This window comes from Acartia tonsa, chromosome 13 (genome assembly GCF_053477335.1).
Source record: "Acartia tonsa isolate MP-2025a chromosome 13, ASM5347733v1, whole genome shotgun sequence".
Lineage (NCBI taxonomy): Eukaryota > Metazoa > Arthropoda > Copepoda > Calanoida > Acartiidae > Acartia > Acartia tonsa.
In genome coordinates, this window is record NC_137272.1 from 11,066,759 (window position 1) to 11,084,578 (window position 17,820).

Here is a 17,820-nt window from a genome sequence, read left to right on the forward strand (position 1 = left end):
TGTAAAGTTCCGTCAGATTTATACAAAACTTGTGTCACAATTTATACAAATATACAGGGGCGTGCCTTAGCAGGTTGCAACACCCCTATGCAAAAATGTAGTGTTTGAATAATTGCCCTGTTTAAACGCAACATATGATGGTTTATATTTATGACACTTGTAATATTAAACAAATTAATTTGAATCAGAACATGCAATATAAAATCAATGAATTATTTGTACTTTTCAACATTAAAGAAATGTTAATTGTTGTGAATATCTCATGATAAAAAATATTTTAACAAGTCGTCATTTTTTGTTTTGTTTACTTTAATACAAAATAAATACTTTTGTATTTATACTTTTTAGACTTTCTTTAATTTGAAACAATAAACAAAATAAAACTATAATTAGAATTTAGATAAATTAGAACAATTTTGATTCAAAAAGGAACCTTATTATCTTTGAATATATTTATCAAATAATGCATCTAAATTTTGTTTTAAGTCCTTATAATTCTTTTGATTATTCTCGATAAGATAATTTTTAAAGAATATGAACCAAAATTATTTAGATGGATAGATATGTTTTTTTTTAGACTAAATTATACTAACAGAAGGACATATCTTTAAATATATTTATCAAACAATGCATCTAAATTTTGTTTTAAGTCCTTATAATTCTTTTGATTATTCTCGATGAGATAATTTTAAAAGAATATGAACCAAAATTATTTAGATGGATAGATATGTTTTTTGTGAGACTAAATTATACTGACAGAAGGACATATCTTAGTTGTCAGTTGGTTGTCAATCAGCCACTTAAACCTCCCCCTAATTTAACCAAGGGGGCGCGCGACGCCACCATCTGAAATCTGCCCCTGTGATTGTGATTGCACACCATTTGACTAGAGACTTTATGTCAAGGAAGGAATACATGCAACAAACATTTAAACTTTGCATTCTGTTAATTATAAAATCTGTATTTTTTCTGCGATAAAAGCAATGAAACATAAATGATGTTAATGGTTGTTGTTCATTCTTAAAGGTTCCACGGGATTTTACTAGGGTGACTTTTCCGCACTCTTTACCTTTTATTGAGGAGGATAATAAACTATCTTCACTTGGCCTATCCTTGATTTCATGATTTATAGTAGCTGTTTTAGTCTTTAAGGATGAAATCTTGTCAGTTAAGGCCTGTTTGTTGGTGTCCAATTTTTTATCGAGTGTATCGACTATTGTACCAACACTTACCTTTTCTTGTTCATGTTTTTCTTGAACATACATTAGAGCATTATGCAAGAGTGTGTTAATAGCATGAGCTTGGGCTAAGGCATTTCTAATATTTTCATCTTTTATTTTGGCAATGCGTTCAGCCGTGATTTCATATGCGTTAGGTGTAGCCATGGTTAAACTTATTCTTGTCAAATTTAAGTTGAAAATTTAATGAAAATGTTATCAACAATTGAAAGAAATGTAGACACAATAATGACCTTGTATGTTCACATGAGAAACTAGAAAAGAGTCTTTAGAGCGTATGTTTTTTACACGAGGTCGAAGTGTTATATTTCAGATTAGTTTAATATTTTTATATTAATTATGACAACCAATATTTATATTTAAACTTTTAGTAAGAACTATAACCCTCCGCACCTAAGCACTGCGCCACTTTTGTGGTATTTATACCACGGAAAACAGACGGTAAATAGTTAGTTATAGAGTAGCAATACTTCATATATCAATAATCAACACTTTGAATATTCACTTACTGTATTCCAATTATATCTATGTTTAAATCAGATTAGGTTAGGTATATTAAGATAGTTAATAACTGGGTAAAGCTATGATCAATAAATAGATATATAACGAGCTTCAACTCGGAGCTCGTTATAATGTCCAGGCCCCACTCTTGGTGACAACCTGGCTAGTAAGTCTTATAGTTTTCACTATCTAAGACTTGCAAAACGCAACTGAAGACTCAACTTCTTTTTATCAAACTTATTGCTTACTTTATTTTTCATAGCTTCATACATATAAATCAAAGGTCATTGTCAAACACATTGAGTCAACTCTACAATTCAGTCATTACGACAGGTGTTAAAAAAAACCGATCGCTTCACTCTTTTCAATATAAACCCTACAGATTTGGTTAAAAACAAAAAATGACCCAATTTATGTTCAAGCAATGACAATGAGAAAACACTATTGAATTTCAATTTTACTCACCTCTCCTGAGCACTACAGCTCGATTCCTAGCCCTTGTGGAGAATTTTTCCTTACATGTAGAGTGCATAATTTATTACAAAGTTTTACAGTGTTGTAATAAAATTAAAAAGAATAAACTGTCTAAAGTACTTGAAATCCTGTATATAGACCCCATCATGTTTAGAGTTTTTGATGGGGCCTATACAGACCTTTCTATGGGTGCCTTAACCAGATTTCTAACTCAATCGTTGCCAATTTGGCATCAATAAGACAGACCCATTAAACATTGAGACATTAAGGCTCTGTCTTTAAAAAAAAAGAACAAACCGTCTTAAGTACTTAAAAACTTGTAGATAGACCCCATAATGTTAAGCATGGATGGGATGGATGGGGCATGTCAAGATCTTTCTATAGACACCTTAACCAGGTTTCTAGCACAATCTTAGACATTTTGGCATCAAAAAGAAAGATCTGTCAAACACCAAGAACTAGAGAGACCCGTCATGTCTCAATGTTTGATGGGTCTGTCTTTTTTATGCCTAATTGGCTAGGATTGAGTTAGAAACCTGGTTAAGGTGTCTATAGAAAGATCTTTACATGCCCCATCAAAAACTCTGAGCATTATGGGGTCTATCTACACGATTTATGGTATTTAAGACGATTTGTTGATTTTTAATCTCCATGTAAGGAAAAATTCTCCACAAGGGCTAGGACTCGAGCTGTAGTGCTCAGGAGAGGTAAGTAGACATCAAAATCAATAATGTTTTCTAATTGTCATTGCTTGGACATGATTTGGGTCATTTTTTGTTAGTTTTTGACCAAAACTGTAGGGTTTATATTGAAAAGAGTGAAGCGATCGGTTTTTTTTAAACACCCTTTATTTGTTAAAGCACAATGCATAGTTTTCTTTGTATTATTTAGAGATGAAACAAAATATTGGCCTGATGGACTTATAAAGTATAAATTCCTTGACACGCCCTCAACTGGAAGAGCGTAAGTTTGTTAATTTTAATTCCTAATAAATGTCTAAATAAAGATATGGATAAGACTAACTCCTTTTTTATATTTAATTCAAGGTACAATGAAACAGAAAAAACAATTATTCGTCAAATGATGAATAAAATTGAAAGTCAACTTTCATCAGGTTAGCAATTTGATGTGTAAAATGTAGAGTTAGTTGAATTGTTACTAATATTACTGATTTTATTTTATTTTAGGGAATTTATTATCTATAAAAGACAAATAACAGAAAAACTATTTTAAATTTTTGTTACATTTTTGAAGACATTATTGATAAACTAGTGGCAACGATTCTAGAGGCCTATGGAAGCACTGGGAAAGAGGGATTATTTTGACCCTAAACTTGAAGGGGAATAAATCAAATTGATATGATGGGGGGGCTTTTATGCAAGAGTAGTTTCTCTTAAATAAAGTTGAGGTACACTCTAAAATAGTTTTTAAAAGTAGTTTGTAACGCAGAACCATAACAGTCAGTTAGATCTTAACGTACACACAGACAAATAGGCAAACATACTGTTATTTTTATATAAGGATTAAAATTACAAATGATTTGATACAATTCAAAAGAAACAAATTGAATTGCAATCTGTCAAAAAAATGTCGACAAGAAAGTTCATCCGCCTATCTTAAAAATGAGGAGTGAAAATAAAACTTATCTTTAATAGAAAAAGTAATAAATATGAAAATCTGCTTGTTAGTTTGTCAGCCAAAGATGTTTTGCACATAAATATACTGTTAAGAATGTCGACTAGAAATTTCAGCCGTCTATCTTGAATAATTGGATGGATGAACAGACAGCAGGACATTTTTACTTATAAAGTATTTTTGATACTAGATATGTTTACATTTTAGGATGCATCACATTCACAGAAGTTGGACCGGATGAAGATTGTAATGAATATTGTGTAAAATTTAACAAAAAAGAACAATATTGTCAGGCTTCCATAGGTAACTTTTCATTTTCTTAAAAGATTTAAAATGTCAGACAGACAGACAGACATACAGTCATACAGACATACAGACAAACAGAGAGACAGACAAAAAGACAGACAGACAGACAAAAGGCAGACAGATCGATAGACATATCGACAGATAAATCTACAGATAGACAGATAGGCAGATAGATAGATAGGCAGATAGACGGACAGACATATAGATAGATATGCAGATAGACAGATAGGCAGATAGATAGATAGGCAGATAGACAGATAGGCAGATAGACGGACAGACATATAGATATCCAGTTCCTTTCATAAAAGAATATCATAACTATGTTAATTTTACATATATTTTTTTTCAAAACAGGTATGAATTTTGATTCTCATGTAGTCCTGGCGATGTATGAATGTTTTGACCAACAAGGTAACAATCCATTAATACAAAGATGTAATCTACGCGTTTATCTACATTTATCTACAGTTCTTCCTTCTTCCACCAATTATTTTTTTCAATGCTTTATAGCTTTAATATCTTCTGTTAATTAAGGAATCTGGTTGGTGAACTCTATAAAATATGATGTATCAGTTTCGGATTAACAAATATTTAATATGTATTTAAAAATAATGTTGTAATCTTAATTCTTTCATATGTGGTAAAAAAATAATTCAAATTTAATGTGCAATATTATTTGTAATGGTCATAAAATATTTTGGGTATAGTCGTTTAATTACTAAAAAACTCCATTAAACTAGTTTTGGTCAATTCTCAAACAAGAATTTTAACACCTTCCATGATGCTAACTTAACTATTTTGATTATTTTTTTTAACAGCAGGATATTAGATGATTCCGATAAAGTTTTATTGTAGAAACCATCGTAAAGTACTTTTTTCATTATGTCTTTATTATACATTAAGCTTCTAGATCAAATACTTCTATTGTATTCTAAGGCAAAATTACCCAGGTTACGTTTTGAGACTTATTTTTTTTAGAATGTCATATTTTGGCCAATTTTCATTTTTAAGACTAAAAGTAGTAATTGGATGTCTCTCTGTCAAAACAGCCTCAGTTTTCTTTGAGAATTATCATGTTAAACCCTAAAATTTGTATCTGGTGGATACAAAATTTATTTAGATTTCTTGATTTTTATCTTATTGTCAAATAAAATTTGCTGTATGTTTCTAGGGGCTGTAGTGCTTCATGAACTTTTACATGTTCTGGGAGCAAGTCATGAACAAAACAGGTAGAAAACAAGGATGACAACATCCATAAGTAGCGAAGCACAAAAAAAATCATGGATGTTAATACGTAGAAGTAAATTTAAAGTGTATTTATTAATTGATATATTTGAGAAAATATTTTGTATAATGATGACGGTCAAAATAAGTTACATAAAAGATGCTCATAACAATGGGAAAAATTATTTTGATACTGATATCCCAAAAAGTTTTAATATTGGACCAAAAACACCAAAGATATGGGGGGAAATGTAAAAAATATAAAAATAGCCAAAAACCTGCATAAAGGAAGTCTGAACGTCATGGTTGTTTTCTTTAAACAAGGGGAAATTTAATTTTGATATGTATAACTGAAAAAATTTTGGAAATCGTACCATAAACACCAAAGATATGGAGAAAAATGTGAAAAATACAAAAATAGCCTAAAACCTGCTGAAAGGCAGTCTGACCGTCATAGTTGTTTTCTTTAAAGGACAGGAAATTTAATTTTGATATCTATTACTAAAAATATTTTGAAAATCGGATCATAAACACCAAAGATATGGAGGAAAATGTAAAAAATACAAAAATAGCCTAAAACCTGCTTAAAGGCAGTCTGACCGTCATAGTTGTTTTCTTTAAACGACTGGAAATTTAATTTAGATATCTATAACTGAAAAAAATTTGAAAATCGCACCATAAACACTGAAGATATGGATAAAAATGTGAAAAATACAAAAATAGCCTAAAACCTGCTAAAAAGCGGTCCTACTGCTATTTCCCCCATAGCGTTACGGACTGACGGACTGACGGAGTGAATTATAGAGTAGCTTCGCTACTAAAAATCCATTGAAATATATTCAAATATTTCTCTTCTACCCAGCCCAATACTCCTCCTGTACTTGATTTGAATTTTAATACGAACTGTCTTAACTTTTATAAATATTTTAAATTTAAATGGATTAATTGATTGTATTGCATAAGCTTTCAATAATTTCTTTACCTAGTAGTGGTAATTTTATTCATCAGAAAACAAATAGCATAAAATATTTAGACCTGATAGAGATAAGTATGTAGAAATACTAACAGATCTGGTGGAGGACAGTGCTAAGCAAAGTATGAGAATAAAAGATTTAAAATATGGACAGACATTCCAGGAATATGATTCTTATTTGATACCTTTAAGGTGTATGCAATTTCATTTTTAGGTTTTGGCAGGACAATACTTTTTAGATATCTTATTTTGCTATTTTCTACAATTTTTTTAAAGACATGGATGGGAAAATCCAAGAAAGCAAAGCCAAACATATGAAACAAACATAAATTTTAATTATACTCAATTTCAATTCAAATAAATTTTAACAGTGTCAACTGAAACAATTTCTGCTGGTCTTAAATGTAAAATATTATTAAATATGTAAACTTTTTGACAGCTTAATTTAAAATCATTTTATTGAGATTAGACTATGTATGACTTTTATTCGGTTCTTCATTATCCCCAAACTCGTGGTTGTAAAGGAAATGAGATTTGTATCAAAGTAAAAGATCTATACAGGTATAAACAATAGGGTTAGTCTATTTGGGACAATTTTATCAGAGACCAAAGCGGGAACTTGCACATGATTTTAAAGTGAGAGGTGTATTATACTTATAAAAATCATGTGCAAGTTCCCACTTTTGTCACAGATAAAAATGACCAAAATCAACACACCCTGATAAACAATTTACATAGAATATACTTAAATTGATTATAGCTATCATTCATATCTTTCATCAAAACTACCTATTTTTTGGAGTCAAAGATCTATTTCCATATTTACATTAGAAATTACTTTTTTGTTTACAAATTTTTACATAGACCTGGAAGGTCTATTAAAACATAAAACAAGGATTACAACATACATAAGTAACAAAGCTCTTAAATATACAAAACATGAAATAAATACTTATCCTTTTAATTAAGGGTACTAAATACCAAGTAAGGCATTGAAACTAAATTTCTAAACAATCCAACCCACAAATTTTCAAATTGGACCAAACAGGACATTAAGTTTTAGTTCTTTTACCCACAAAAAAAATGATTGAACAACAAACACAAAAGATATGTTGAAATAGCTTGTATAGGATAAACTCGTCTAAAAAGCTGCTTAAAAGCAGTCCAACCTTTTTACTTACATTTACTCTATTGTAATAGGAATGTTGACAAGAAATTTCAGCCTTCTATCATGAATAGGAGCTTAGAAATTCGTATTTCCCCCAAATATATCAGACAGACAGACTGAAAGATGGATAGACAGATGCTCATTCCAAAATATCTGTGAATGTGGTCATCCTTATTAATATGTATATTTTTAATTTACAGAGATGAATTAGAAAAAGATGGCCCCTCGTTATTGAAACATTACCCAGTAAGTACTTTGGATTAGTATTTTAGATTATATCTTTGTGATTTTAAATGAAGCCTACAAGAAAAACATCGCTTGTGGGGCGGGGGTGGAGCCGCTAGTATATATACATAAATTATTTCAAAATTTTAGGCAAAGCATATCTTGACAAGTAAAGCAGTAGAGTATGCCAATATTCCCCCAAGTCAAGTAGCGTGTGCCAAAACAGGCTATTGGCATACTCAGCTTGACTTGATCCGAAATTTCAATATTAGAATACGTTGGCAACCAAAATTTTGAGCTTATTTGGGGTATACAGTTATTTTACCAGTAACTAATTACATTTTTACAATAAAAACTCCCATTTTCGTAGTCAAAATCCCTTTTTGTCTTGTTAGGCATTAAAAATTGAAATATGAAAAATATACATGTTCGTAAGAGTAAAAATAGTCACATTTTCTTAGTGCTTGTATCTAAATAATACCAACACTTTTTTTATCGGTACTTGGGCCAGCACAAGATCCACGTTTAAGTGCAATATGACTTTACATGCTGTCTTGATTGTGGGAGCTCCTCATTATTACCTCAACCTCAACCAATGCCTCTGAATACTTAACCCATTAGTGCCGAACCGGGTTTTAAAACCCGGTGCCAGAAAATGTAAAAAAAAAAACGGTTTCCGGCTTCATAATTGCATCATTCTCAGTATGAATCCCCCCTCTACTACCCTGGCTTTCATTTCCCCCTGGAGCAGGCAGTTTTGCTTACTTCCGTTTGCTGGTATAGATCAACAAAGTTTGAAAATCATGACAATTCAAAATACCCCATCTAACTTTTTTGTTTTTATAGTAAAGTCGCTGATTTTTTTCGTTAAATCTAAAGTTTATTGACAAGTACATCTATTTGTGAATTCGTTTTATTTAAATTATTATTTTTTATATGATTTTTTTATCGTTTTTTTACGCCCTATATAGGCCCGGTTTGGCATTTCCATTTTGAGTCTGAAATTTTTATTACCCCGTTTCACTAATAGATCTTTTTTGACAACAACAACAAAACAGGGTTTTTTACCCGAAATCGCCGGCTAAACACGAAATTTGAAATAAATCGCTTCGTATTATACTTGTAGCTCTTTAGATTACATGAGGTTGTGTAGTTTTCAATTACGGATCGTATCAAAGTTCTAAAAAGTGTTCATCTCACTTTTGGCGTTCAAAAATTACATTTTTCGATTTTTGGTCAAAATAACCGGGTTTATACAGGTCAACCGGGTTTTAAAACTGGGGGAAAGCACCAAAAACGGGTGTTAATGCCTGGTTGGTATTTATGGCCAAGCCGAACCGGGTTTTTTTGCAACTTTCCTGTGCACGCCACTAGAGCAAAACAAAAAAATACGAATTCCGTTTTGACCATTATAAAGCTTCCCTGTAACTTACAGCTCGATCGGCCCATAAAAGTGGCGCTCGGCACTAATGGGTTAATTATCATGATACCAGTATTTTAAGTGTCCCAACAAGGTTTAGGTCTATAACCTGTATAGATAAGTATTTGTATATAATAATCAATATTCTTTGGCCATTATATAAGTTTGAATTAAAAACGGGTGTTAATGCCTGGTTGGTATTTATGGCCAAGCCGAACCGGGTTTTTTTGCAACTTTCCTGTGCACGCCACTAGAGCAAAACAAAAAAATACGAATTCCGTTTTGACCATTATAAAGCTTCCCTGTAACTTACAGCTCGATCGGCCCATAAAAGTGGCGCTCGGCACTAATGGGTTAATTATCATGATACCAGTATTTTAAGTGTCCCAACAAGGTTTAGGTCTATAACCTGTATAGATAAGTATTTGTATATAATAATCAATATTCTTTGGCCATTATATAAGTTTGAATTAAAAACAGTTTTAGACAGAAATTACAAGATTTAAAAAAGATTTAAGACAAGTTTTTCTACGCATTTTAGAATGAACTCTCATCAATTGACATAGTTGAGATATCATCAGCTTATGGTTGTCCTATTCATCCAGAAGTTTTGGTAAATTTCTTAATGTTACCATTTCAAGGTTTTAACAAAATTATTTTTAAAGTATTTTAGATTTGACTTTGAAAGTTATTATGTATTAGATTATGTTGTTCAATAATATCACCAATTTTACTTTTTTTATTTTTGTAGGAAACTTACATTGATTATTTTATGAAAATCTTGACTGCTGAAGAAAAAAGTGAGATTTGAATTTGCCTTACATTAGGATTTTCAACATTACACCCAAAATATGCTATCTTTATTTCAATATATTTAGTTTGCTCTCCTAGAGGCCTCTATGATTATAAATGTACACATTTGTTTGTTTTGATAAATTAATGTATTATTTCTTATTGGTATTATTGTTATTCCTTTTAACATTTTATTTACATGTTTTAGATGATAACAGTTTGACAAATAACTATCAAAAGTACATTTTACACATTATTAAGGTGTGTTGAAATAACAAATAAGGGAGTGGTAGCTTTTGCAGAGTTTTATAAAGGTGTGTGTTTTTAGACTTTAGAATTGGCAGTTGCTCTAATATAGTACAAAGTAGAAATGTAAAGAAACCTCTGTAAAACCGATACTGCCGCCTCAAATCGGTATATCCTTTTTTGTTTTTTCTCGCTAAAGAAGGTGTCTTAACTTTTTTGATTTTTATTTAAGATAGCTAGTCGGTGTTTTTAGTAAGTAATAGATGTAAAATTGTCCATAGAATTTAGATATGCAATCATTTTTTTTGTAGACCTCTTATTTTTAAAGTAATTTAAGTTCAAAAAAAAATTAAGTCGGTTTTAAGGTACTAAAACGGAACAAAAAAAGAGAAAAAAATAGCCATAATGAACAAAAATAGCAAGATATTTAATTTGACACCTTACTTTTTTTAATTCTGTTAAGTAATTGTTGAAAAGATAAATTTTTTTAACCTCAGTGTACAAAAACTTTGAACTGATTTATATCCTGAAATAGGCATAAAAAATATGTATTTATATATACCTTTAGAATAGAAATATTACAAATCCTTTCTAAGCAAAATTCAAAAAAGTAATAAAAATAAAAAATTGTATTATATTAAAAATGGCCAAAAATATTATACATTAAAGACAACCTTTACTTTCATTATTCAGCTGTGAATTAACCCTTAACGTTTTTTTTCTCTTTTTTTGTTCCGTTTTAGTACCTTAAAACTGACTTAATTTTTTTTTAAAACTTAAATTAATTAAAAAATAAGAGGTCTACAAAAAAAACGATTGCATATCTAAATTCTATGGACAATTTTACATCTACTACTTACTAAAACATCGACTAGCTATCTTAAAAAAAACAATAATCAGTTAAGACAAACTTATTATTTCTATTAAAGTTGACCTTTTATTTGCTCTGGGCACTTGGATTTGAATGTTAAAAACATGTTTTAACTCTACCAAAAAAAAGTGTCAGGAGAAAATATAGGGGATTTTTTTAGAAAAAAATTTTTTGTCTCAAAAGATTCAAAATTGAATTAATTGGTTAAAAAAGTGATGAAAAAAATTCGGCCATTTGGCGGAGCGGTGGTCCGGCCGCCGTTTTTTCACAAATCCGTGTTATACCACATCAAATCAACTGCCATGCCAATTTTAGAGTTCTACTCTTATTTTACCGTCTTAAAACACCCACCTTTTCGGAATTCTGGAAAAGCTACCACTCTCTTTCTGAAAATTTATTTAAAACATTTACAATTGGAATGATATTATTTGGCTCAATACCAGCTGAGTATCCACGTGGATATTTATTATTTAGAAACTAATGACAAGTGTTAAGTTGACAAAAACAGACTGTAAGGTAAGATTATTTATTCGATTACTAATCACTATCATTCAGATTAGAAAATTAAATCACAATTAATTGACAATTTTTTTTGTATAATTGAGTATAAGACTTTCTTTTATTAAAAAGGAACTGAAGTCTGAAATTAAAGAAATGAAACAGGTAATAATTCAAAATTACAAGATAGGACACAATGTTGAAAATATTACCAAAAAATTTGAGGCATTATTTGTAACAATGTAAGTCTAAAAATTGACAAATATTTTAAACAATTGAGTTTATTGACTTTCTTTTAAAAATTTGACAAGGATTTCAAGTCTGAGATGCAAGTAATGAAGCAGGTAACAATTAGAATCACAAGATAAAACAAATTATCACTTGTAGTTGTTAGCTACCCAACCGAAAAATTAGCGAATTTTTTGCCAACTTTCACAAATAAATTGCAAAAAAATGGCGAATTCGCAAAATATTTGCGAAAATTAGCAAAAGTTTGCAAAATTGCATATTTTGTGAAACCTTGCGAAATAGCCAATTAACAGGCCAAAAAATATTTACGAAAATGTGCGAAAACGCTTTTTTTTGCGAATAATTTTCATTGCTAAAATATGCGAAAATAAAGCTAAGATAAATGTTGCATAATGGCACTAAATCTCAAAATGTGCTAATACTTGCTAATTCACATTAAAAATAAAGAAATGAAACCTTGTGAATTAGCTATCTTGGTAATAATTGCTATTAATTGCTAATAGTTGAGATTTAGCAATAATAAAATTAATTCTCAATGTTGCTAATTAGCAAGTTCTAGCACATTTTGAGATTTAATAAGATTTAGCAACTTTTATCTTAGTTTTATATTTGCTATTCTGTATACTTTAGCAAATCAAAAAATTCTCCAAAAAAAGCGTTTTCACACATTTTCACAAAATTTTTTATAAATTCATAATCTTGCTAAGTAGCAAGTTACAGCACATTTTGCGATTTAATGCAATTTAGCAACTTTTATCTTAGCTTTATATTTGCTATTCTGTATACTTTAGCAACCCAAAAAATTCGCCAAAAAAAACATTTTCGCACATTTTTGCCAAATTTTTAAAAATTCACAATCTTGCTAATTAGCAATTTTTGGCACATTTTGAGATTTAGTGCGATTTAGCAACTTTTATCTTATCTTTATATTTGCTATTCTTTATACTTTAGCAAACCAAAAATTCGCCAAAAAAAGCGTTTTCGCACATTTTTGCCAAATTTTTAACAATTTGCAATCTTGCTAATTAGCAACTTTTAGCACATTTTGAGATTTAGTGCGATTTAGCAACTTTTATCTTAGCTTTATATTTGCTATTCTGTATACTTTAGCAAATCAAAAAATTCTCCAAAAAAAGCGTTTTCACACATTTTCGCAAATTTTTTTATAAATTCATAATCTTGCTAAGTAGCAAGTTACAGCACATTTTGAGATTTAATGCGATTTAGCAACTTTTATCTTAGCTTTATATTTGCTATTCTGTATACTTTAGCAACCCAAAAAATTCGCCTAAAAAAGAGTTTTTGAACATTTTCGCCAAATTTTTAAAAATTCCCAATCTTGCTAATTAGCAAGTGTTAGCACATTTTTAGATTTAGTGTGATTTTGCATCCTTTATCTTAGCTTTATATTTGCTATTCTGTATACTTTAGCAACCCAAAAAATTTGCCTAAAAAAGCGTTTTTGAACATTTTCACCAAATTTTTAAAAATTTCCAATCTTGCTAATTAGCAAGTGTTATCACATTTTTAGATTTAGTGTGATTTTGCATTCTTTATCTTAGCTTTATATTTGCTATTCTGTATACTTTAGCAACCCAAAAAATTTGCCTAAAAAATCGTTTTTGAACATTTTCGCAAATTTTTTAAAAATTCCCAATCTTGCTAATTAGCAAGTGTTAGCACATTTTTAGATTTAGTGTGATTTTGCATCCTTTATCTTAGCTTTATATTTGCTATTCTGTATATTTTAGCAACCCAAGAAAATCGCAAAAAAAAGCGTTTTGCACATTTTCGCTAAATTTTTAAAAATTCCCAATCTTGCTAATTAGCATATTTTGAGATTTTGCAACTTTTATCTTTTTATAAAAAAGGATATTATGATTTTTAATAACCTCTGAGGTATTTTTCTGAATTATACTAATTTAAAACAAATATATTTTACCAAGTTACAATGTTATTGAATTGTCAATTGGGCATTATGAAATAAAATCAAAAGAGTTAGGAATTCGTTACTATATATGACAGGTAAGAAATAAGCATAAATGTTCAGATTTTCCCTGTTCTACCAAATATGGAGGAATCTTTTGTAAAAGTTAAAAATTGACTGTTTCTATTAAGAATTAAAGTAGGAAAAATTTAAAATATTTTTAGAATTTAGAATGTGTGTCTAAGGGCTGGAATTATGATGTTTCAACAGGTAAGATGACTCTTATAGTTGTGCTTTGGTATTTTATGTATTCTGATCAAATTAAAAGCTTAAGTTAGTCATAAAAAGTTTAACTTAGTAATTACATTCTTTTAGGTATTTGTTGGAAACTACATTATGTTAAATCTGGAATAACTTGGATGTCTGCAAGGAACAAATGTCTACATGAAAATGCTGATCTAATATCAATTCATTCTGAAATGGAACACCAACTTGTTTCAAGTAAGTTTAAAGTGTGCTGGGACGTTCTTGAAGAGGGGGGGGGGGGGCGGGGGGTTAATGAGTAATTAACACAAACGAGTTTTGAAACAAATTTTATTTCCCTTTTCCCTAATAGGAAAAACCACTCAATTACTTATTTTGTCTTTGTATTATCTATCGGTGTACTCCCTCAATAAAAAGAAAGTATAATCTTTCAATTTTTCTTTCTCCAATATTTTTAGCCAAGATGTACAAAAAAAAGATATCTTACTTAAGTACTCCAACATTTTTTTTCTTAAAAAAGTCAAGTGAAATACTTCGTAATACATTTCATTAACACACCCTTATGTTAAAATATACATATACTAGCGGATACGCCCCCTAGAAGCCTCTAGGGGCACTGCACTGGTAGGAGAAGGAAAAGTCGACCTCATCCTATTTTAGATTTGAGTTTTCAAAGAGTTATAAAATTATTTTTTGGGGGAGAGGTGGGTTAAGACACCCTCTCGAAAAATAGTTTAAAACCTTCCCAGGACCTATAAGAAGCTTCACTGTAAAGTAGAACAATATCGGTTCAGCGGTTAGCGAGATCCTTCGGGAAAGACAAAAACGCTTACTACTTTATATAATAGGATTATGCATTATTAGGTATATTGTTAAAAAACGATGCTTGGAGATCCTGGATAGGCTTGAATGATATAAGTGAAAACAATTCCTTTAAATGGTCTGATCAATCTCAAGGTATCCAATTCTTTTCCATTTCACCATACACTTTAAGGGGGAGGGAATTAAATGTCCCCACTCATATCTCTAGGAAACCAATAAAAGATACCAAAACACATTAATAAGTTGTTCATTATTAAAATTTAGATTGAAATTAATTTACCTGTTGTTGAACAATTTTTTAACATTAAAAAAAGTTAAAAGTAAAAATGAAAGCATAATTAGATGAACTTTTTTTTCCATTTTAGTGACAGTTACTTTTTGGAAAACAGGAGAACCTAGTGGTTATGGTGGGGCTTCCAAAAAAAAAGAAGATTGTGTTGAGGTAATTCAATTTTATGGGAAGTGATAATCATTTTGGGGTTTGGGGGAGGGGGGGGGGGGGGGCGTTGAACGCCTCTCCAGTTTTTAAAATTCATTTTCTGTGTGTTAAATTTAACATTTAACTTACATTTCATTTTGTGTATAGTGGACTATTGGCTTATTAGATTGTGACACTCTACAAGTGTTAGGGTCCGTTTGTCCTACCCTCTATTTTAAGAGCTTGGCATTTATAGATCCTTGTTCATTCTATTTTTAAAAGAATTTGATGGTATAATACAGTTGGGGAGTTGAATCCGTTTTTATAGAAGCAGAAATATAATCTATGATTACAGTTTTGACCCTCTAAAAAACCTCTACCATTCCACTTTCCCCTCTCTTGGTGATGATATCATCAACACCGATATGATTTTCATAATCTACTGTTCCAATTTTGCCTTTCTTAGTGATGATATCATCAATGCCAATATGATTTTTGAAATGTACCATTCCACTTTCAAGAGGGTCGAGACTGGAATGGTGGTTTACACTTTTAACATTGACATAGTTGAAATCATAAATACTATTTTAAATTATGTTAATTGTAGGAATGTATAAAATACTATTTATAATTAAATTTTTTTATGTATATAAAAATAATAACTAGAATATACCATTACTATTATGTCAATTTAAATTAGGAAATCAATGTTTATAAATACGCTGATATGTAAACACTAGAGTTGGCTTGATACAACTATCTCGCTATTGGCTAGTTTTCTATAAGTGCATATCTATTTATCTATTTCTCAATAAATCAATTTACCTTTCTGCCATTACTATCTAAAAGAAAGAAGTAAATATTTAAAAATTTAAATGATTTAAAAAAAGATTTTTTCAATTTTTTTTTCTTCACATTACCATCACCAAAGGGTTTATATGATTAAAATTTTAGTTTTAAAATTTAAACACACATTGGAAGTGTCACTACAATCAAATTCTCTTAAGACTGAGTTTTCTTAAATTTACTAAATTATAAACGCATATTTTTTGTTTATTAAATAAAGATAAAATACTTCATTGTAATTTAAATATCAACATGAAGTGAAAAAACTTAATTCATTTCATAAACAAATAAAAAAAAGGTCTTATCGCTTTTGTCAATGAGAATTTAATTAGGATTATTAGAGCACTATTAAAGGACGCCTGCAAGAAAAAACACGCTTTAACTGCTGAAAGACTGCCACAAGAAAACCCAATACCCCAAATTTAAAGGCTTCAGCTTCAATAACAAAAAAGTTCTAGGCATTTCAAAATAGCATTTTATGTACAATGGAATTTTTGAAAGATTTCCAATGCTCATAAAAGAAAAAACAATATTAAATTACGTCGACTAGACACAAAATTATAACCTTATCTTTGTCAGAAACTTAGATTACCTGTAACTGATCACATTTTTACAATAAAAACACCACATTTCATAGTCAAAATCTATGAAAAAAATTCGATTTAAATTGCATTTTTAAACAAAAATCATAGCGAAAACAAAGGGGTAAACTAATACAAGCTTAGCTGTGATTGGTTGTTAAGCTAATTCAGCCTTCTGATTGGCTACAGTACATTCGGTACAACGCAAGTAAAACTTAATTTTTTTAATGATTTTGACTATAAAAATGGGTATTTTTATTGTAAAAATATAATTAGTTACTGGAAACCTAAATTTATGACAAAAATAAGCTTATAATTTTGTTTCTAGGCCACGTAGTTTAATTTCAAAGTTTTCAACATGAGCATTGCAATTCTTTCAAATTTTCATTGTACATAAAATGTCATTTTAAAATGCCTAGAACTTTTTTGTTATAGAAGCTGAAAGCTTCAAATTTGGGGTATTTGGTCTACTTGTGGCAGTCTTTCAGCAGTTAAAGCGTGGTATTTCCTGCAGGCTTCCTTTAAAAACTCTACCATTGGAAGACTCGAGCTCATTTATAGACATTTATTTCCTATATAGATCTGTCATGGATCTTTATGCAATAAATCAAGCCGTTTTATAAAAAATCAGTCAAAAATATTTCATAAGGTAAAAAAAGAAAAAGTTGTCGCTCATATGGTATAAAATAAATGTACCATTCCAGTTTTGCCACTATTGAAAGAAGAATGGTACATTTCAAAACTTGTATCGGCATTGATGATATCATCACCAAGAGAGGCAAAATTGGAATGGTAGATTACGTTTTTAGAGGGTCAAAACCGCAATCATAGATTATATTTCTGCTTCTATAAAAATGGATTCAACTCCCCAACTGAAATAATAATTCTATTTAGATACATAGAAATCACAACAGTCCCTTAATAAATTGGAATGATAATGTCTGTGAAGGAAAAGAAGTTGATCATTCAATATGTGCCTTAAAACTTTAAAATAATTGTTGCTTTAACACGATTTGAGTAAATAAGTAAAAAAAGCTAAAGTCTATTTACTATAGTGCAAAATTGAATTCGGCATCAATATCAAGAATGAAAGCGGTCATAAACAGCTATAACCAGCAACTGAATTTATTTGAAAAAAAAAT

At 29.8% G+C, this 17,820-nt stretch overlaps 2 protein-coding genes across 4 annotated transcripts in view; one reads left to right on the plus strand and one right to left on the minus strand.

The window, feature by feature from the left end:
- Positions 1–17,725, plus strand: part of LOC145304586 (uncharacterized) — a 30,917-nt gene extending 13,192 nt beyond the window's left edge. Inside the window, exons 4-22 of one of the 3 annotated variants that reach the window (XM_080146505.1) lie at positions 3,105–3,176; positions 3,260–3,327; positions 4,056–4,151; positions 4,509–4,565; positions 5,326–5,383; positions 6,412–6,512; positions 6,819–6,912; positions 7,720–7,765; positions 9,706–9,777; positions 9,916–9,964; positions 10,165–10,217; positions 11,548–11,589; positions 11,704–11,736; positions 11,874–11,915; positions 13,972–14,017; positions 14,123–14,248; positions 14,876–14,968; positions 15,199–15,275; positions 17,573–17,725. In XM_080146505.1, coding sequence (XP_080002631.1) covers positions 3,105–3,176; positions 3,260–3,327; positions 4,056–4,151; positions 4,509–4,565; positions 5,326–5,383; positions 6,412–6,512; positions 6,819–6,912; positions 7,720–7,765; positions 9,706–9,777; positions 9,916–9,964; positions 10,165–10,217; positions 11,548–11,589; positions 11,704–11,736; positions 11,874–11,915; positions 13,972–14,017; positions 14,123–14,248; positions 14,876–14,968; positions 15,199–15,275; positions 17,573–17,668 — 1,321 coding nt within the window. In that variant the 3' untranslated portion in view covers positions 17,669–17,725. The remainder of the gene's footprint in view (positions 1–3,104; positions 3,177–3,259; positions 3,328–4,055; positions 4,152–4,508; positions 4,566–5,325; positions 5,384–6,411; positions 6,513–6,818; positions 6,913–7,719; positions 7,766–9,705; positions 9,778–9,915; positions 9,965–10,164; positions 10,218–11,547; positions 11,590–11,703; positions 11,737–11,873; positions 11,916–13,971; positions 14,018–14,122; positions 14,249–14,875; positions 14,969–15,198; positions 15,276–17,572) is intronic. The other 2 variants (XM_080146506.1, XM_080146507.1) reach the window with 2 other exon arrangements.
- Positions 1–17,820, minus strand: part of LOC145303806 (furin-like protease kpc-1) — a 308,581-nt gene that overhangs the window by 151,540 nt on the left and 139,221 nt on the right. The gene's annotated exons all lie outside the window — the stretch shown is intronic.